The 22,612-nt window shown below is 36.8% G+C and overlaps 1 protein-coding gene across 5 annotated transcripts in view; it reads right to left on the bottom strand.

Moving 5' to 3' along the window:
• Window positions 1-933: 933 nt before the first annotated feature.
• CSRNP3 (cysteine and serine rich nuclear protein 3) overlaps window positions 934-22,612 on the bottom strand; it is a 101,504-nt gene continuing 79,825 nt past the window's right edge. For all 5 annotated transcript variants that reach the window (XM_021528589.3, XM_021528588.3, XM_021528591.3 and 2 more), the window contains 3 exons: window positions 17,182-17,441; window positions 11,872-12,168; window positions 934-10,398 (listed from right to left, as the gene is read on the bottom strand). In XM_021528589.3, coding sequence (XP_021384264.1) covers window positions 9,355-10,398; window positions 11,872-12,168; window positions 17,182-17,441 — 1,601 coding nt within the window. In that variant the 3' untranslated portion in view covers window positions 934-9,354. The remainder of the gene's footprint in view (window positions 10,399-11,871; window positions 12,169-17,181; window positions 17,442-22,612) is intronic.

Here is a 22,612-nt window from a genome sequence, read left to right as displayed (position 1 = left end):
TAATGTGAGTACTATTAACAGATCAATTTACAAGTGTTGAATCTTCCTACTTCTGAGTGGGCATCCTGGGATCTTGAATTAGAACCTGTGCTGAAAGTTCTATGTTTTATCAGTATGGTTTAGCAAGCCCTGGAGCAGCCCTTTTAGCCACAGTTCATGGCAATGCCAAAAGCAGTCTAATAGCAAATATGGTCCCAACAGACCACTACCAAGTGATACCTTAATTCCTCTGAGGACTTTTTTATAATCTAGAGCACAACATCTCATCTTTATGGGTTTTTTTTAAATACAAACAGTTTAGCTATACGTAATTCATATAAGCAAACTTAAGGACAACTTACTTTTTATAAATGTGCATCTCAGTTTGAACAAATATCAGAATAAAAAGGTAGCAGAGATTGTTATTTTCTTAATGAAGCTATGATGATCATCTGTATTCAAAATAAGCAGTTGTCCTGAAATTTAGCAGTAGTCTTTGAATGTTGCCATTGAAGCGATCTGATGTATAAAATTACTGCAAATTGTCCACCAGAGAGAGCTGTTGCAAAATTTAATTCCAACAGCTGTTTCATTGTTTCATTACCTTATTATGAAAATTATAGGTACAGATGAATCAGATACAGTATTTTCCTGGCCAAAGAAAATTGTAGGTAGTAATATCATTAAAGGGCAAATGGATATACCTAAGAAGGCATTTCTGTTTATTTAATTTAATTGGCATACAAATATTTAGAAACAAAAGAACACACACACAAAAATTCCACACAAACTGCTTCTCCTATCAGGAATGGGAGAAATGCTTGAAATTGCAGAGTGCCTTTGGAGGCTCTGCAGGTGTCAGGGAGGAGGTGCAGTACTAATGCCAGCTCTCTCAGCTGAGAGAGGCTCTCAGTGACTGCACAGCAGAAATGAGACGCACAATGCACTGGCAGCCAGGATGTAACATAGAAACCTGGTTTACTTCATTGCAAACAAATGGACAATATATATTGTACAATATATAATAAAAATACAGCTGATACAAGTGCCACTAATTAACAAAAAAACTAATGTTAAGACTTAAAAATGCTTATTTTTGTAATATATACACTGCAGTAATAAGCCACAATAAATACATCAAATTTCATCTCATTCATAATAAATACCGAAAATATAAATACAGAAGAATACAGTTAATTTGAATAAATTATTACAACATAAGATCTAGGTTAGGTTCTGTTGAATATTATTGTAGCTTATATTACCCTTTGGCATCTTTGATGTTACAACTTGTTTAAAAAAAGGAAATTAAGGAAATGCGTAGTTCATGAAGCTTAAAATTATTTCCATATACAGATTTTAAGATGAAATTTCTTTCCCTTTGTTTCTTCAAACAGTTTAAAAGCAGCAGTCCAATTAAATATCTTGTTTAACTGTTGAGACCTCCATAATTTTAGTATGCAAGATCATCTGTAATGGAAAATGTTAAGTACATAACAATTATTTTTCTCAGAAATTAGTAATGTTAGAAGTAATGTACAAATTACTGCAATTACACATTTTTACTAGTCCCATTTGAATGGATTACCTGTCTGAAAGACCGTCAACTTAAGTGCTTCTGAGTTTATGCCATAGTGTACTATTTACCAGTTGCCAACAAAAATTTCAAAAGCAATTTTATATTCTTGTGGGGAAATATATATATATGTATGTATACAGAGAGAGATGAACTTGCTAAAAGAGAGGGTTGGACTAGACAGTGTGAATGTTAATATAGTCTGTTAAAACACTTTAAACATATAAAAGGTGTGTTTTTCTGTTTGTGTTTTTTACAAATTTTATATTAGAAATTGAAACAAATCAAAACAATGCAACTGACATGTTTTATGTTAACAGGTATCAACGAGCACATTTGTATTCATAGTTTTATTTGTAAAAGATTATTACACCAGAATGCAATTTAACTTAATAGATCAACTTTACTAAGACAATTATACAGGCTGAGGATCTTAGGAACAGTTTCGTAATCTACGGATTTTGACTATTTTTGCACTGTTAAATGTCTAGCGCTTATTTGACATCAAACACATTTTAAACATATTTCACAAACTACACTTCAGACATATTTCCATAGAAGTGCCTACAATCATTCAGTTAAAAGAAGTGCCCAGTTATTAAACCTTGTTACTGGGCATTTGAGACCTGAAGTTGTGGTATTTGTGTGAAATGGCTTGAAAAAAACCCAGCATGCTTGTTTTTGGTTTTAAGAGAACCAGCTGCCAGTGCACATCATGATCTTTTCAAGAAGCTGAAAGCTGGTGCTGAATCTGTATCTGAGACTCACAAATGGTTCTTTACAGTGATTCCACCACTACCCCAGCAAGGTTAACCTTCATCCACAATCCAACCCAAAATTTCATTCTTAAAGAATGTATTTTAGAAGTTTAAGGTGGAGAAACCTAAAATAATTACATTCCATAATATACTAAGCCTCATTTGAAAATGCCAAGATAAAATGCTGGTAAAAGGACATTTTGACTTTGCTTTTAGCATCTCTTGCTAGCTGAGAAACTGGGTATATAAGAATACGTGCCTGGGAGCAGAGTTAACTAAAATGATTTTGGACCTGTCTTTGAAACTGCCATCAGCAAAGAGTGACATGGTAGCAATGCTTCTAGGGTGCTGCTTTTTAGGTTTTTTACCCCATGGATTTGGATAAGTCTTTTATTTAATGGCCACCTGTGTAACTCTGGTCTGGAAAACAATGTCATTTCCTGTTTCCACTGAATTCATGTTTGGTTACAATATATTAAATAACAGAAACAGTATTTCAATCTAACATGGGCAAAACTTGTAGCGAATGTCCGTATACTTTTCCATCCTTGCTGTGAAGAGATCTGAATTTGCCTTTTTTCTTCTGTTGTGTTTTTTTTTTTTTAATACGCTTTATTTTTCCCTTTAGAAGAAAAATAAGCCTCATCAATTTGCATCTTGTTTTCATCTTTCTTTTCCTCTAAACTGTTCTTTCTATCCCCCTACACTCACTCAAGTGTTTGAAGACAAAGGATTATCTTGGTCCTTGTATTAGAACAATGATGCACATTTTTATCTTACTGTTTTCCCTATCAAGAAAAGCCAATCCCATCTTCATGGTTTGTTGGAAAATGAAGTTAGAGCAGAACGTACATGAGAGAAAAACTTAACTTGGGTCTACTGGACATTCATTCATGAAAGAGAAGTGTCATTGCTAAGCTCCAGATTAAAATAACTGTGTTAATAAAGTACAAAATCTACCTTTTGTCTTTTCTTTTTTTCCACCCCCAGCCTTGGATGAAGGACTATGATCTCAATTGAGAAGGTGCAACACAGAGGATCAAGAATATGGTTCTCCAGTCAGTGGGACCTTCTTGGGGGGGGGGTGTCTGTCTAACCTTAAACACAGCAGTAGGGCAATATATATTTTAACTCTAAAATCACGGGACAGCCTGGTTAGGAAGGGACCTGAAAGACATCTAGTTCCAACCCCCCTGCCACTCACTAGATCATGTTGGTCAAAACCCCACCCAGCCTGGCTTTTCAAGATCTCATTCTAATCACAAAGAACAGTAGAGTTGCCCTTGTGCTAGATTTTAATGGAAAGGTGTTACTTTTCAAAGTCAAACACCAACAGGAAGGAAGGATCTAAAATGAAAATACTAAGGCTGCAAAACAGGTGTTTCATAAAGTGGATGTTCATATAAAGTAAAACCAGCTATTAGGATATCAGCTATTGGTATAAGCTATTAGGGTACCAGAAAAGTCCTCAAAGATGTTACAACTTTTGTCCTTAAGCTACACTCTGGTTTTGTTAGCTATAAAATTAAAAGCTGCCTTGGATTTAGGGGAGGGAAAAGGAAAAACTTGTGAAGAACTCAAGTGTTTGTACACTCAGACATCTTTAAAACTACATTGCACTTCTTCATCACTTCACAGTATTTGCACTTTGGATTTGACACTTCTTGGAGAAAATGGACATTAATTTGCACATTGACAATGATTACACAGAATAACAAAATTAAGAATATTAAAAAAACTTTGAAATACTGAAAAGGCAAACACTGAGATTTCTCATACCAAGGAACATGTACTAGACTCTGTTTTGAAAATAACAGTTTTCTACCATTTTAAAAAAATAGTAATCACATTTAGTATTTTAGAAATAAATTCTATAGAATATATTCTCTGAGTTAATTCTAGATTTTCAAAGTATTTTACATCAACTGTCCTGCAACCGTAATAAAGCAAATGACAGAATTACTCTTTAGTCTCAGCGGGAAAGCGTAACACCCCAAAATGCTTTTGGGCTTTCTGTGTCATCCTCTTCTGTTCCCAACTGTTTCAGGAAATCAAACAACTGGCACAATGAACATCAGTTTATAAAACTCATGAGCTGTAACAGTGGAGACCCTTATTTAACAAATGCCATTTAAAAGGATATCATGGGTCTGTCTTGCTTTATGTTTGAGTAAGGACACCTGCATTACTATAGGAGCAGCCTAGACAAGGAGTTTCAACTGAGAGGATTCAGCTGGCAAAAGAAGACAACATGCAGAGGAGTAAGACTGCTTGTTGCTGCCAAGTATGGTGTTGCAGGAAAACTACAATCTTGCTGCTCAAATGTTAAGCACTAGACAGGTAAATGTATAGTCAACACAGCTTTTAGTGTAATTTTTCACTGTGAAATTTACTTTTTAACTTCTGCTCATTAATCCAGTCTACGGAAAGGAGAGCTCATTTCAGCTGTGTTTCACATTAGTGAAAAATTTCTGCTTACTTCTGAGCTGGGCTGGGCTTAATGTGGAAAATGGCAGTACAAAAATTTAGTTATGATGCCAAAACACAAGAATAAAATGGTATTTTACCTGTTCTATAGAACTATGTTTTATCACGGTATCTCCAAGTACATTACAAACCAGAGCACAGAGAACACGATGACACAACATGACAAAGGCAAATTCTCCTCTGTCTGAGCCCAGGATCTCTATCCAGTGTATTACATTCCTGTTAGGAACTAATAAAACCCTTTATATCAGTTTTGCATACAAATATATGTATATGATCTTTAACAAAGCAGCTGTGTTTGTCAAGGCAACGTGATCAGTTTATTAGCAGATTTACTGAAATGAAACAGCCAGATCAGGTTAGAAACTGGATCTGGCCTGGGATCAGTCAGCAGTCTAGTGAGTAACAGCACCACTAATCCACACTGGAGTCCTGCAGCACCTGGACCAAAGGCAGGATCCCACTGTTAACAGAGCAGGGGAGCAGCTGAACCTTATCTATAGCAAGTCATAGTTACTATGGAGTGGAACCAATGGCATTAGAATAAAAAAGTCAACTCCAATTATGATTCAGTAGCAGGAACTTATGTAAATGAAAAATTGCAAAGCTTTACAAATCTAGACTTTTCTGATCTAAGTGGCATACAGCTCAACAAAGAATACGAGAAGCTTCTACTGACCAGCTTTTAATTTTAAGGATGTTTGAATGGACATGAGTAACAGCTCTTAAGCAACAATTGCAATTGCTGTAATTGTGCCAACAAAATTCTAATTCCATGTCTAACATCAATTAAAGCTTTATATATATTTAACAGTGCACCTTTTTCCAAGAGAGGTGAAGTTCACCTTATAGGCAAAAGAGCATCTGCTTTTACATGCTGTTCCAATAATGGTCTGTGTGAAAATTCCAGTTTGTTTCGAGAAATACTTTTGTTTGACTCATTTTTGTGAACGATGCAATATAATCACAAATATGTACCAGGCTTCTCAGCAGTGTTTATCAGTAGCCAGATATCTTGAAAATAAAGCTGATAAAGACTGTCAGTAATGTAGATATTTTCATAAATAATACGCTGTGTTGATTCAGAAGCAAATACTGCTGCTTATCATTTAGTAACATAATACTTTTATCACAAAGAAACAGCCTACCCAAAATGAAAGGACTGGTTATCAACATGAATATTAACCAGCTGGGAAATGGGACACAGCATGTATTATTATACACTAGCCCAGAAAATAACACTAAAATATTTTCCATCCCATGACTTAAGCCTGCTTTTCCTTAAATGAAGAGTATGGCTTTTTGTTCTAAAAAATAAATCAAAGTTTAATCAAGTGATGGGAAACAAGTGATTCTCAACTGATTTCTACATCCTACTCTAGATTTCAGCTAAATTGACCTACCTGTTTTGGTCAGGGTTTCAACTATTTTTTTTATCACTCTAGTCAACTTATACATGCTAGAAAAGGCTTCAGCTTTGTTATTTGCTGGCATGGATTTGGCTTGGCAGCAGGTTTAACCTCTTGAAAAAAAGAGTGGCTACATGTTTCTTCCTCAGTATGAGTTTATCTATTTTAGAAAGCATGGTGGTATTATTAATAGTAGCTACCAGGAACTCTATGAATTATAAAGAGACTTGACTTTATAACTTACTGTAAGAACTAAAGTAGATTTCTTTACTTTGTATCTTGAGACTAAATAGTGATCACAAAATATATTGCACCAAAAGAAAAGTATTATTAGTCAAATTATCACCACCCAGTCAATTTGGAATATTTTTTCAACTTAAATCTTCATTCTGCACATTTTACTTTGTGACTCCCAGAAATGAGCAAACATGGGGAAAGAGTGTATCACAAATGCTTTACATAGTTCCCACTCCCTCTACTTCTCTCCTACAAGGTACTGCCTGTTATCCTACGCTGTAGGCTTTAGAGAATTTGGCTGTATTGACCCCTGATGCACCAATGGCATGGAACATACACATCCAAATACTCCAAAATTTTTACAGATGCTAGTATTACAAAGGACTGAATCAGAAATCTGTGCCAATGGTAATACTAAAGAACCATCACCTCAATATTTAAAGCTAGCTGAGAAGTATTTTGTAAAATTAATAACTTACTGTGCTTGCTGATATTATTAAAGATATTTTTAATGTGGAAAGCACAGGGGCCAAGAAAATAATTTCTTATTGCTTAGTAAGGGCATGAGTAACAAAGCAAAAGATTTAATTTAACTTTCCCCTGAGAGAAATACCCCAGTAAAGTGTGTGGCTCTCCAACACAGTCTGAAGTTAAAGAGCTGCTACTCATCCTCATCTACTGTCCAGCTCAAGCAGAAGAGATTTGTGCTTTTGGTGCTGGTGTTAAGGGAGTGCCTAAGTGAAGCCCACTGTTAAAGAAAGACCCCTATATACACAAAGACTTGATATATTTGCCCTTAGAATATCTTGAACAGAATAATTTATTCTTAAGTGCAGAACTTTAAGGACTAGCACTTTTCTCTTTAAAAATCACGGGTATTTGCTGTATGGCATTGGAGAACACAGGCACTTACCTGGATACTCAGCCTTAGAGAGAGAGACTAGAGTGGTCTGTGACTGTGAGGAACAGAGGCTGTGGAATTGCTGAGCCAGGTAACCAACATGAGTGTGCTTTCCCAGGAGATGGAATACTTTGCAAGTTTGGAATCCAGTCCCTAGAGAACTAGACTTTACAATGCAGTTCATATAAAACATGTAGGACTTCTTGTGGAAACAAATAAATAAAAAACCTTTCCAGCTACTACATGGAGTAAAAATATTTTGCTAATTTAGCATAAATACGAGAAATCACTTTGCCCAGATTTCATATAAAAACAATTAAGTTAGCTCTTTTTTTTTTTGAAAAGCGTATTTTACATCGGCAGTTTTTCTACTGGAGTACTGTACATGATTTAAAGAGCTTCTAACCAGAAGAATCACTGTTACAGAGATAAAATTTACACTGTGTTTACATGCACACTGTTAACCAACTAGATTTGACACAGATAAAAACTAAGATGCTGATCCATATTTTGACAAACAAGACAGACCTACATTTCAACTACTTGTATAAATGAAATCTCAGTATTAGAAGAACAAAAATGCTGAAATAGATTTTGAAATCAAAATAAGGCAGTGCAGAATTACCAGTGCAGAGAAAAGCTGATTCCTATGCCTCCTTTTCTAGACAAAAGCAAGGTTGTTTAATAAATTAGTTTCATTCCTATTTAAAAACAAGTGGATTACAATGTAATGGATATCCATATGATGCACATGTTCTTTTGTTTGCAGACTTTTGTAGATACAAAATTTCTGATGCTATTTTTCCTCACTGAATGGAGTGTTTCCTAATAAGATCAAATGGTACTAAATTTCAGATACAATCAGAAGTCCACAAAAGCCAGTCTTGTATGTCATAAAAATTTAGGCAATCTAGACACTTTGACTTTTTCTTTTCCATGCTTTATTTAAACTTTGATCAGTAAGGCTCTTCTTTTATAAATTGCATACTGACAAATTCATAAACTGGCTTGGGAGAAATGTACAGGTTTTTTTACAGTGAATTTTAAGATCTTACATTGCCTCAGGGTCTGGAGCTATGGCATTTCTCCGAAGAGGTTCACAGTTCCCGCAGTTCCCACAGTACTGCAAAGTGGCACTAAAGTGCGTAAGGATCTGAACGGTGGCTGGGCTGAAGGTGCTGGGTGAGCTTAAGCTACTGCTTTGCCTTTATATACAAGATCATTCTTCTTTGGGGAGGGGGTACTAGTTCTGGAATGCCACTGATTTTAGTTTTAAATGGAGGATTGTCTACCTTTTAGAAGATGTGAATACCCCCTTTCTGACTCTTCTGTTTTTCAAGAACAGTAAAAGAGAAAAATAGTACACTCTAAAAATGTGTTTCAAGATGATTTATCAGAAATAGTATTAGGAAAAAATAAAGAAGAATACAAGGTACTCCAGATGAAAAGTGGACATGCTCTTCATAAGTAACTATGGATCTTCTGCTCAAATGAACGTGCTGTTCACTTTTATCAAAACATGAATATTAAACTACCATAAATAAAATACAAACAGTACAGAACAATTAGAACTTTTTTTTCATACAGTAGTTATTTTTACATTAAACTTACCATCAGATATGTTGAAAATTAGGACTCTAAACATGATTATTTCAAAGTATCATTTCTAACAATCTTGCACAGGCCCGACAGTCAAAAACATGGAAATTTTGATTCAGATAGCTTGGCAGGTTTCACATACGTTCATAGGCAGGCTACTTTGAAATATGTTGGGTGCATTTTTTACTTATCTGTTTTATTTTTATTAAAAAAATGGTTTGATTATTTTTATTTAAATCTTTACATGAACTGGTTTTGTGCAATACCACTGCCAGTGTAGCTTGAGAAAACAAAATGTATCTGGAACATTGACTAGTCCAAGTATTGTCTACCTCTTAAAAAAGTTTCTAGGAAAATCCAATGGGAGTGAATTTTAACACAGGAAGTCTGTCCTAGAATAATTTAATTTTAAACAGGCACCGTCTCTACCACTGGTGATTTGATGCACTCTTCGTGCAGTCTGCTCTTTTCTGGGAGGTTTAGAGAATTCTCAGCAGGGTGCTCCTGCACATGACTGTCACCATTCAAAGCTGAAACAAAGCCATCTTGAGAAGGACCTTTCAAGTATGAGTGAAATTCCACTGGTGGGTGACTCGGCCTATGCTCAGTGTACAAACTGTTACAGGGAGCACTGGCATCCCCTTCAGAGGATGAGCAGCAAACAATCACTGAGGGGTTTGCAGAAGGGTAATGAGGGCTGCTAAAAGTTTCCTCTGATGGCCGTGTGTAGTCAACAAACTGTTCTGAAGTCATGTTGTAAGGCACCAGAGAAAGACTACCATTCTTGACAGCATCCCTTTCTGAGTAAGTCTCACCGATCTGGTTAGCAGTGCCAGCAACGTGGTTCTCTATTTGGTAATACAGAGTTGAAGAGTTAGTATAGTATGAGGCATTTTTAGAGTGGTTTTCATGCACAGCAGTTCCATCAGAGTAGCAAAGGACAGAAGGAAGAGGCACCATATCAGCATGGGAGCTCATACTTTCTACAAAATCATCTGCTTTTTCTTCCTCCTCATCTTCCTCCTCATCTTCCTCTTCCTCTTCATCATCATCTGATTCACTAGGGGCTAAACTCTGGGTACTAGAATCTGTAACTCCACTACAAAAGCTACTCCCATCTTCCTCTTCCTCCTCTTCCCCTGGGCAGTCCAAGTCCTCAGCTGACTGAGAATGCATAACTGTAGCCGGGGGTTCGGTTTCAATCTCAAAATTTTCTGCAATCGAATATTCAACTGGATGGGGTCCTGGACTCATGGAACTACTGTGTGCACTTATCTCAGTGTGACAGCCATTGAGTGCTGGAACTTGCTGCTCTCTATTTTTCTCCAATTCAAGTTTCATTATTGTGTGCAAAAAGTGAGTCCGTACACGGATAGGGTTAAATTCGATTCTACCTGCTGTATTGCTACACCCTTCTTTAGTGCAACCACATGGAAAAGACATACGATCCACCTTTTAAAAAAAAGAATACAGATTAACAGTAGGAAGCAAAAGCCTGGTGACATGACAGAGCCTAGACAGCCTAGAGAAATACAAAGGTGAAGCAGGATTCACCTTGAGAAGTGCTGGTAGAATAAGTCAAAGCTAACAATCACTCAGGGAATCAGCCCTGGAGTTTAGCAGTACTGAGAGAACAGTAACCTGGGGCCTGGACATGCTCCACTACTGCAGAGAAGGGAAAATTGATTTTGTTCCAGAGATGAAAGTATTACACAGTGGAACAAAAAATATGTAGCTTTTCAATTTCTCGATCTGCTATAGCTTTACTTCATTTTGTGCTTAAATCCAGGCAAAAGCATTACCAGAAACACCTTAAAATTTGGTAAAAATCGTGGAAACTAGATGCTCATTGAAATAAATGATATACAAAAACCTTTATAAAGTTACCAATTGGGACACCTGATCTCAGAAAATAGGAACAGAAACTCAAGTGCATTTTCAAAGGTAAGCCAGCCAATTCTAGATGCAATATGGTAAACTCAACAGACCGGGCACAGAACTTCTACATGTAATATCTTAAACTTTTGAAAATGTGACTGAATCCGTGTGTTGGCAAGTTTGATTAGACAGCCTAAGGTCTGTGACTTTCACCTGCACTGTAACATCTAAATATCTAATATGTGCAGGAGAACCACACAACACAATCCAGCTCATCTTCCCCACATGTGGAGATGAAAACAGGAACAGCAAAGAGACTACATTATTTAAAATAGCAGAGAACGTTTAGCTTGCATTTATGAGATGATGAAAAATGCATTCAGGAAGAAAACTCAGCTGCACAACAAGCACCTCAGCAGAACTAGCAGAAATATCTTTTAGGGAACATTTTGGGACATGTACAGCTGACACTATGCAACTGTACAATATGAAATACCTCTTCAGTCTGCAGAGGTAAAACCTGCTATATTAGCAGATAAATTTGCATGTAGGCAGTAAAAAGGTATCATGCACAGGTTTTAATTATCATGCACATTACATAAAGGACAGTATTGCAGAATGTAATTTATTGTTTCCCAAGGAGTTTGGACTATAATTCACATTTGGAGTGTCTGCTAATTGTTTCTAAAATAAAAGGTAATATCCCTTCTGAAATCTGCAGGCTACTTATTCTTCTGTTGCCTGCATTTGCCTATTTAGATAAAGGCTTAAAAGGAGTATGAGGAGCAGAATATTTGTATAAGAACAAAAAACTACCCTAAGCCATGAATGTGCCTAAAATCATACTGAATATAGATTAGAAGATTGTAGTAATTGCCCAGTATATAACACTAAAACAGGGCCTTAAAAAATAGGTTGGACATCCACAAGTGTTATTGCCTTTGCAATAGTTATAACTTCAAGAATAGAAAATACACACATGTGCATGGACACACAGCCTTCCCCCTCCCCAGACAATTAAATAATGACAATAATGTAGACATTTACCTGACATTTTATGCCTGCAAGACTGCAGGTGCAAGTTTCTGGGTCACAGAACACCCGGCAGTCACAGCCACAATCCTCCCTGGAGAGGCGGATGGCTCGCAGCTCGTGCTTTTCCTCCACGTCGATCTTCTTCACGCCAGAAGCTCGCAGCAATGCCCGCCGCTTTTTTGTAGGCAGGGGTTGGAGAAAGAAGTACTCATCTACTTCAGTGTTGTCTAGATCAATATCATCATCAGAAATGTCATCCAGAGTCAGGGTGTTGGCTTCCTCAGATTCCACCGTACCGTTCTTTGTCATCTGTTGCACAGAACAATTAACAAAGTCTTTAAACAACGCTGACATGTACGTCACGTCACAGATGTCAATACGTGACATGCATCATCAATCTACAAAGCTGTATGTAAAAATGCTGCATAACTGCCAGGAAGTTCCAGGAAATCATCACAGGTAAGCAAGTATTTCTTTCACATTTTAGAATATTAATTAAAAACACATTTTTAATACCAAGTTTGCAATGAAGGTAAGAAATTATCTGTTCTTTATTTACCTAAATTTACTGTTTGCCATGAGCTGCTAGATCTCATGCCTTTCTGAAAGCTAGTCTTCTCTGTATTGTTTCACAAGATAATTTTTGAGATCTTAATTGATTCCTGTCTCTGAGCTCTCTGAAATTCTTAAATATCCCTTTTGAGACAGCAATGATACTACTAACATGGATTCTGATTATGATGCACCAAAGGTTTGTAAAATGGTATATTTTATGTACTACTCCATTTTTTGTTATACATTTCACAGGTCTGCCTAGCCCTGGGACAATGGGGACATTATTTACACCAGGTATTTCAATGTGTTAGTTCAGTAAGGTAGGAAAAGCTACATTAAAAGTCATCCTTTTTCCTGTACATTCTACAGAGAGAGAGAGGTAAATTCACACAGGGATTAAATTCATCTGAACTAGCTGCCTGAAGCTAATACCTCACCATACACACAACTCAGCCTGAATACTTCAATCCAGAACGGCATTATTGGTTATATCTTTTCATTTTATATTAACAAGGTAAAACTGAGTGTATTTATGTTTCTTTTATTTATTTGCTTTTTTGTTTAATATATAATAGGGGAATGACCTACCTAAGAAATCTGACTTCTCTAGTTTTATATACAAAGGCTCAAACCACTCCTTAAGCAGATCATTGTTATTTAATCAAAGTTTAAAACTGTGGAGGGAGAAAAATCCTAATCCCTACTCCTGCAATTAGTTTACTATTTTCTTTAATTACTGTTTAATAAAAATTAACTTTTAGGGCTCTTACCCATGAGGTGAATGTAACTGGTCAGCACACAAAGGCACCTACAGAACCATACCAATCCTGTCACGTATTTCTCCTCCTCCTCCTGCAAATCTTGACTACTTTTCTCCACAGCAGAAGAGCATTAGGGACTGGCCTCCAGTGATGTGCTGAATGCCACATGCTTCCTGCAGGCTGGAACATCACACCTGTGCCACCAGCCAGCACTTTGTCATTTCAAAGCACCTCAGCTCCTGACTCCTTTGCAGGATGATTTCCTTGTTGCCGCCTCTATTTTTTTTTTCCTCCGTTTTGCCACACAAAGAACAAATGAATTAATAAAACGAAAAGCTATCATTTCTCAAAAAAGTAACTGCATAACTACAGAGGGAGGAAGATCATCAAAAAGTACCAAATAAATTTTCCAGAACTTCAGGGGAACATTACGCTCTCTTGATTGTTATAATATTGCTCATCTGAATTAAACTTGATAGTAGATGGGTAAATTTCCTCATAAATATAAGGGTTAATGTCATAACCACAGAAAAAAGGCAAATGAATATGTGAAGCCTTTGGGTGAAATTCAGACCCACTCAGTAAAACAGGAAAAACTGTAGCATGGACACCTCTGCCTTGCCCTAGTTGGAATTCATTCTTTATGACTTCCCACAAAGGGAACCTACTGTGCCTTAACATCACTGGTCTCATGCTAATAATGTTAATTTCAGGAGGCATTATGAGTAAGCAATAAGGACTCTCTTAGGTAATGTTTTGTGCTTACTCATGCTTTCTCAAATGATTACTTGTACCTTTTATTTGATAAGATGGCTTTTACATCCAGAATTTTCACACTCTGCTCCTAATAAGTGTTTATGCTCTTGTCAGCAGTGTTTACATCAAAGTGCTGGTACTAAATGGCCAAAGTGACTTGAAAATAATTTCACAGCCTTTATCTGCTTTTAGTTAGAGATGTTTCTTATTTGGCCCTTTGCTTTTAGCAACAAAACCAATAAACAGTACCTAATATTACGGAAACTCAATTTCAATATATTCCTGTATTTTTATCTTTTAACAGGTTCCACATGAGCAAATACTTTCTACTCACTGATTTGTATATTTTAATGGAATCCAAAAAAATAAAAAAAATCACAGAGAAACTGAAATGAAAAACCACACTGAAAATGTTACTTTCTATTTACATAATGGTTTTCAAATAGAAAAACCTCTGACTAAATTTAATTCTACTCCATTTTCTCATTTTCTTCATTTTTCTGTGATGTACAGTTATTTTTAATTCAAATTCTGATCAGCATATTTTAATTAAATTAATAGTAGTTTTGCTGACATAACTGCTGGCACTGTCACCTTAGAATGCCACATTTCCTTTTTTATTCATTTAGAGACTATGCGAATGACCAAGCAGCTCTTCCATCTCTGTAATGAAAAATCAGAAAGGGTCTGTTTTCTTAAACAAACAAAACATGCTTGGTGCTTTACAGTGACTTTTCACTAATTCACCAAGTCCTGGATTTTCTTTTCATGTTTGAAATTCTCTTTTTTTTTTAAACCCAAGCACATAATCAGGGATGCAACTGAGGTTAATGGACTAGTTAAAACAGGAAAATTTTTATTGCCTATGTCTTTATACATGCTCCAGATGAAAAGGAATATTTCACTCTAGTAAAAGATTTAACAACAGTCAGATGAAAATAAGGAATGCAAATAAGGCTCTCCTTATTCACTGAATACTTATGAAGAGATTTTGCAGAAACTTAATAATCTTAATAATCATCCACTCAAAACAAGTGGCTGGGAAGATGGAAAAACATGTATTTGGAAAACAAGCAGAAAGTATGGTCTGTGTCCCCAAAACAGACTGGGCAGAAGTGAAGTAAGTCAATTAAGAAAGGCGTTACATCCCAGCCAAGCGCAGGGTTAGGAAAGGATGAAGAGCCAAGCTCCAGTGCATACAGGCTAAAAGGCCTCATCTATTATTTCAAGGTAAATAAGATCTGTGATTTTCCTTGATTTACTTTCTATCTAAGAAAAGAAATGTGTAATATTTGTGTGCTTGACTATTCTTTACTCACTCCACTGGGGGATCCTCTCTTTGAGCTGATTCCTGGAAGTCAGCCAAGGGATCTACAGCCAGTCATCAGTTACACAGCACAATTCACACTTGATGCTCTGAAAATCCTGTGATGTGAGATGTTACAGGTGTAACTTCTATCAAGTGATAAGTCACTAACACTCTGCTAGCCAACCTGTCCAAGTATCTCTCTTTGATTCACCTTCATCCTGAGTGGTTTTATGTTTGTTCTATGACAGTTCAAATTTCATGACCTTATGAATTTTAGAATCTGTTTAGCTATGAAGAAAACCCAAACAGTTAGGAGACTGAAAAAATTAATTGCAAATGTGAGGATCATGCACACTTCCTCAGGCCCTGAGACAAAGTACTCATGAACTCATAGCTCATTCTATGGAAAAAATGCTTAAATGCATTTCTTAAACTTGGAGGGTGCCACTTTGCTCTGTACGACTATAGAAACAGAGATGTAGTATCGCAAAAGAAGAAGATGTACAGCACAGAAGCTTGGTTACAATTCTAAATATTGTTCAGTTTTAATTACAGAATTCATCTGAAAGAGTCAAAAATATATGCAATGCAATCCATGACATAAAAAACCAGAAGTTCTGACGCCAATTTTAAAGCAGCAGAAGGAACACACTCCCTTTCCCTGTTCTCCTTTACTCAAAATCAGAGTTTCTTTCCTCTCCTATGTTGTATTCAAAAGCACAGCTTTATTGGGAAGTTGGCCCCAGGAAGGCCAATGGTATCCCAGGGTGCATCAAGGAAGTGTGGCCAGCAGGTTGAGGGAGGTGATCCTGCCCCTCTGCTTGGCCACATCTGGAGTATTGTGTTCAGTTCTGGTCTCCACAGTTCAAGAAAGACAAGGAGCTACTGGAGAGGGTCCAGTGGGGGCCACAAAGATGGTTTGGGCTCTGAAGCATCTCTCTTGTTATGGATACTGTGGGAGTCTGGAGGAGAATGAAAGGAGCCTCATTAATGCACACGAATATCTCAAAGGGGCTGCCAAGACCATGGTGTCAGACCCTTTTCAGTGGTACCCAGCAGAACAATGAGGAGCAATGCGCATAAACTAAACCACAAAAAATTCTACTTCAACATGTGGAAGAACTTCTTTACTCCAAAGGTGGCAGAGCACTGGAACAGGCTGCCCAGGGAGGACGTGGAGCCTCCCTCTCTGGAGACATTCAAAATCCACGTGGACACATTCTGCCGTCACCTGCTCTAGGTGAACCCTGCCTTGGCAGCGGCTGTTGAGCAGACGATCTCCAGAAATCCCTTCCAATATTAAAAATTCTGTGATCTTGTGAAAACCAGCCAGGATCTGTTCTGACTAGCTAAACTGACACAGCTGGTTAATTTATCTGACACGTTTATTCTTTAATGGACATTCTCTGGTTAAATAGTATAGACACACAATACATACACAATCATTGGTATACTGAAAACAAAAACATTTTAGTATCACTGCTTCTTACTTTTTCCCAAATTCACTCAAGTTAGCCAAGAAAGAAGCTCTTTTACTTTCTGTATCAATAATGTTACTATTCCCTTCTCTAATAGACGATTGGGCTTAGAAGACTTATTCCCTTCCTGTCACTTCCAAACTTCTGCCAGACACCTTCTTCAAGGCTAACTCCCACCACTTTCTGCTTTTATTTTCCTTTCTGTAGAAAACAGGGAGTAAAGAACAACCTCCATGTAAAGCACTTGGAAGCACACAGCAACTATAAGAGCACTTGGTATAATCAAAGAAAAATGCAACTCCAGTAAAATTAGAAAACTCCAGAAAAACATAAATTTCAACTGAAAATGGAGTTCATAGAAGGTGATTGTTTTGTTTAACACACACAAACACCTTGGGCCCCTATAGCTCTGACATTGTCCAGTTAAATTAGGGCAGAGATCAAAGTCTTAGACAAGCTTTACCTTTAACTTTAGAGAATTGAGTTTTTCCTCCCTTAGATGCTCTCTCAACATCTCTCGGTGGAGCCTCTCCTGTTCCATGGCAAACTCGCCCAGGGTATACTGGCGCACACTGTTGTGGCGTGTGGACATTCCCAGTGTGCTTCCTCCTTGGCTGGGAACACTGGTGAAGCCTTGCCTTCTCGTGAAGTAATACACAGTAACACAGTTAAAATGGACATTCTTTGTTCTCTTCCGCTTCTCTCTCTTCAGGATTGAAGAAGCTGCAACAGAGTCAGATTTTGGTGTGAATGGTAACTTGCAGTCAGGTAGCAGATGTGCTAAGATAAAGGGAACTGCACAAGTGACAATACCTGACCACACAGACACCATATTCCAAGGTGAGAAGAATGAGAAGATAACATTAGAAATATTTATCACATATGCAAAGCCAGAAGCTACTACAAGCTGTTACAACCATGAACACCATTGTCTACTTCAGAAGAGAAATACTTGGCCAGGAAAGCTTTTCTTCCCCATTACATCATAAGAATGTTTTATCCTTTTACCAAGAAAGCAACCAAATCCCAGCAAAAGAAACCTCTTTCAGTGTCACCATACAGATGGTGATCCACTGACTTGAACCTCTTCCAACCCCTGCCAACAAAGCTGCACAAGGCAGCAGAGATCCACATCGCTACAGCACTGGGTCACACTGACAGAAAAGTTTAGTATATCCTATAATCTAATTTGTGATGAATTATGTTGGAAAAAACTGTAATAACAGTATGTTTAGTGTTTCATACTGTCTCAAAAATTCATGCCATCATTATCACCAATGACTGATAGAGAAATAATCCTGACTAGCAGTGAGATCCACCTTGTTTTTCTTTACCTTCATCCACCTTTCTGCTGCCATCCACTGAATACGTGTGTGTGTACACAGTCTAACCTGTAGAATTCTGACAAAAAATTAAATCTAGTATTTTCTAACTCTTTTCTGATTCCACTCATACCTGTGCTCAGGTTTTTAAATAAACATATGCAGTTTAAACTTGTTTAAAAAAATTCCCAGATCTTAACTGTTAAATATTCTTCTTCTTTTGGTTCTACAGACACTTAGCAACTTCTTCCCATGAAACTGATCTATTGTTTCTCGCTGATAATAGCTGCATGTCTTTAGAGGAAATAAAAAAAGACACACAAACCTTAGAGAAATGTAAGGGACACTCCTTGATTTTTAAGATGAGCTGTCCAATTTATTTGATTTGTTGCAAAATAGCAACAGGTTATTGAGAATGCAGCTTGTAAGTCATTGCTTTGCAGTTTATAGGCAACAACTGCAGGTGCGTGTAGGTACGAATGAGAGACCTCATTGTCAGAATTCATGTAGTAAAATGATTGAAAGGTGCCTGACCACTCCTGAATGGCTTGCAATCTTTCTTTAAAAGTAGTAAGAGCAACAAAATGTACACTGATAATCTAGAATTCCACCATTTCTAGAGATGGGACCCGTGTGGCCTTCACGTCTGGCTTCGTAAAGGGTTTATTGTCACAAGTAAAACATAGTTCAGTTGTTTAATGTTAATCACCATCAACGTAAATCCACAAACTTCTACATGAAGCAAAACTGTCAAAACACCCAGCATTATCTACCAAACTGTGGGAAAACCAAGTATATTAGAAAATAAAGCCAATGTATCCAAAGTACAGACAGTGTATCCCACAGACATTATCACAGAACTCTTTGTGGCTCACTATAACAGGATTATTTTTCCTAAATACTAATGAGCTGCTAAAAGTATGGTAAAGTATATGGTTTGCTATTTAAGCAACAGGCACTTCAGACCTCCCGCAGGTATGCTGGATTATAAATATAAAACAGACAAATAAGATCAGATCCTGTTACTCATATGCTGCCAGTAAAGTGTGTTACAAAAAGAAGGTGTAGCTTGTACAAAAGGAAATCAAAAGACAAATTCTGTTACATTAGGCATATTTAACTTTCATCCAAGTTGAAGCAAATCTCCTATCAACAGAGTTTGTAAAAAGTATTTATAGGAAGTCTTCAGTGAGGGAAGAGGGTATTTCATTAGCAGACTAGTTGGTAGGGATGTGTCAATTTTACATTATATTAAATACGGTTTTAATGTGCTCTTCTTCTTCTTCATATATACCACAGTTCCAAAACAAAACCACCTTTAATAAAACCAATTTTTAGCATTTTTATGATGGGGTAATTTTCATACTGAGACATTCTCTTTCAATATAACATAAAAGCAAATACTCAAAATCAGAACCTGCACTGCCAATATGTTCTAATACATAAGAAAATGCATGTGAAAAAAAAACAAACCTTTTTATGCTGAATGAGGTATCTAAACCATTCTGAGGTGTACCCAATTTCTGATATCAGTATCAATATGATTTAAATCTCAACTGGATGATGCCTCTATTTCAGAATAAATACTGGCAGCTACTGAAAGGCAGGCGGTTTTTTGCCAAATAAATGAACCAGTCACAAATGAAATGAAAAATAAAACTATTGTAAAATACCCAAGGAAAAAAAAAGGAAAGTTGCTCTTGAAAAAAAGTATATATACACATACAGTTAATGAAGAAATCAAAGGTAATTGCACCTGTAAATCTCACAAGTTAGAGAATCACACAAATCTTTGAACCTTCATCTGTAAACCTGAGTATCTATGACACAAGGTCTGTGTTGATAGTAACCTGGTTTAGATCTTAGCTGTAGAACTCCTGTCAGAGCTGCTTTACTGGCAGGAATGACAAATGCTGCATCAAAAGCACTTCTGTTTTTTCAAGTCTCAATCTCATTATGGTAGAGATAGGACCCCTAAGTTTTATTCACAACCTACACACTAACATTAATAGCTAAATGAAGCTAAACAGAAGAGTGTGATCTAGTTAACCTCAGATGAAAGAAAGGAAAAGAAAAAAAAAAAAAAGAAGGTCATTTATCTCTGATAAAAACTAGATACCATGAATGAACTTTTACACTATGTGCATTTTTTCCCATGTGTGTGCATCAAAATTTAGAACATGGATTTCAAGCACTGCCATACATTTATGCCCCAAAGTTCGGTCAGCAGTCTCTCAGTTATGACTGCAGATGTCATGGGCTGTCTAAAATAACCCACTAATGCATGTCTTCAATTTTTTACAGTTCTTATCAATTTCAGTAATTGAATTGTCAATGCCAAACCATCAAAGTTGTTTGTTTGTGGGGTTTTTTTGATATATCACTGATTAAAACTGTCACAACAGAATTAAGATGAGCTTCATTATAATGTTGACACACGGTAACTTCAGCGTCACCAGCACTGTAAATTCAGCACTAGGTTGAAGACATATATGAAGACAATGTGAGAGCTGACATGCATTTGTTGTAAATGCCATTAAAGTTTGTGCTGTTATTTATTAACATTATAGTTCTGAGTCAGACAAATTATATGACAGTCTGTAATTAAACACATATGCAAACATTCAGAGCCCTCAGAATATGTGGGATAACTTTTTCTGGAACACAGCCTATCTTTTGGTAGAGTTCAATGAAGGGCAGAGCTAAGGCCCTGTGAAGAACTCCATGGTCATCTCCTGAATGCTACTGTCAGGAGGAGTTAGAATATATTAATATTTATGTAAATGTTGTTTACAAGAACAGATCTGGCAGGAGCTGCAGGAGTTTACAGGATAGTATTTGATTAGTCAAAAGCACAGATTAGAATGTCAGCAAGGAGACATGAGAATTGTGACCACTTCAGCTACCAAGGACATGGAAAGAAGCACAGTCAGCACCACAAAGCACTGTGTTCTTGCTCTATTACACTTCCTAAAAATCTCTGAGCAGAAGGCTGCCTTGATGTGAGTTCAAAAATACTATTAAATACTGAATAGAAATGTTGAATATTTTCCAGTGTCAGGGACAAAGTGCTCTATAACTGATTCAAACACTTTGCTTCAAACCAACCAAAACAGAACTACCACCTTATCAAGAGTCTGGGGCATTTGTTATTTTGCATGCACTGTACCTTACACAGTATGTTAAATCTGCCAGAATCACTGCTAAGGACACTGTAGCTCAAGATAGAGCAGAAGAACACAATAAATATGTATGTTCTGATCTGTTAGAAAACATGAATATACACCCAGCAAAATTTACTGAAAATTTGAAAAATTCAGGTTTTATCATACTTAGTCATCATTTCTTTCTTGTATCTTGGTAATAATTTATTTCTTGTATCGTAGTATTTCTTGTCATCATTGGCCCATTCAACTCCAAAATCCCATGAAAAGCAGTTTTCTGAAGGGGAAAATCAGTACTTCCACTAGCAATCCAACCTATGCTTAAAAGAATCACCCAAGTTTCATTTGTATATGAATAAACTATAAGGTATTATATAGGTAAGCAAGAGCAGTAATATGCTGGCAGACTGAAGCAAAGCTTTCCTGACTTGCTCTCTCATATGTCCAAGGCACTATGCAGCAGCACTGTCCATTTGCCCTTCAACATCTTCATTTTCCAAGCTGGGCAGTGGAGCTCCAGCAGTGTGAAACCTGCAGAAGATGCAGCACTTCCTTCTGCGTGTTTGGTGGCTGAAATGGAATCCAAACCACCACCTAAGGAAAGCACCCACTGAAGCTGAATTCATCCATCAAATGCAAAATCTGCTTCCTATTTTTATACAATCCTGATAGGAATGTCATTTTAAGCTCATCATGATTTTCTAACATTTTTTACCCTGAAAACTGGTAGTTCTTTGATTACAAAACTTGAATGATCTCAGTTCTGGCTGAACTCCAAGACATAAAGACTTTCTTCTGCTGTCTCAGCTATTCTCCTGATGTCAAAGACACATTAAAATAAATGTGAACCATATGGCTCCCCAGCAAATTACTCACACTCCTGCATCAATGAGGGCAAAGCAATGCATTGTCACCAGTGCAGAAGTATCTTAGGCACGTGAGAATTTCAAAAGGCTGGAAAAAACATGTGTGAAGCAGCCTTTTGGATTAAAGCTCTATCTTAGAGCCATAGAAATGCTGCATTTCTTACACTCTACTACCAATTTGTCTGCTTTTTACATACTTGGTGTCATATAAATCATTGTGGCAAGAAGGATTAGCACCATTCTCCACCTGCTCCATGACTTTCCGTGCAGTGTTTCATCAAGTCTAACACCACAGAACAGCAAAGTCTAATCCCTCCTGGTAATCCAGGTCAGAACACTGCTTATAAAACCCATCTTGTTTCCCAAACCTCATAGAAAATCTAGGAAAAGGTTGCATCCAGAAATTGCTTCTAATTCTTTCTCTTACCTCTCTTCCAATCCCATTGTCTTCCAAAAGGTATTTTCTAAGAGTCTCCATACACTCAATTTACATGTTACCAAGCATGAATGATGAAACACTTTTCCTGCATGCTGGAAATCTT

The sequence above is a fragment of the Lonchura striata genome, chromosome 8, assembly GCF_046129695.1.
Source record: "Lonchura striata isolate bLonStr1 chromosome 8, bLonStr1.mat, whole genome shotgun sequence".
Taxonomy (NCBI): domain Eukaryota; kingdom Metazoa; phylum Chordata; class Aves; order Passeriformes; family Estrildidae; genus Lonchura; species Lonchura striata.
This window is presented reverse-complemented; position numbering and strand designations above follow the sequence as displayed.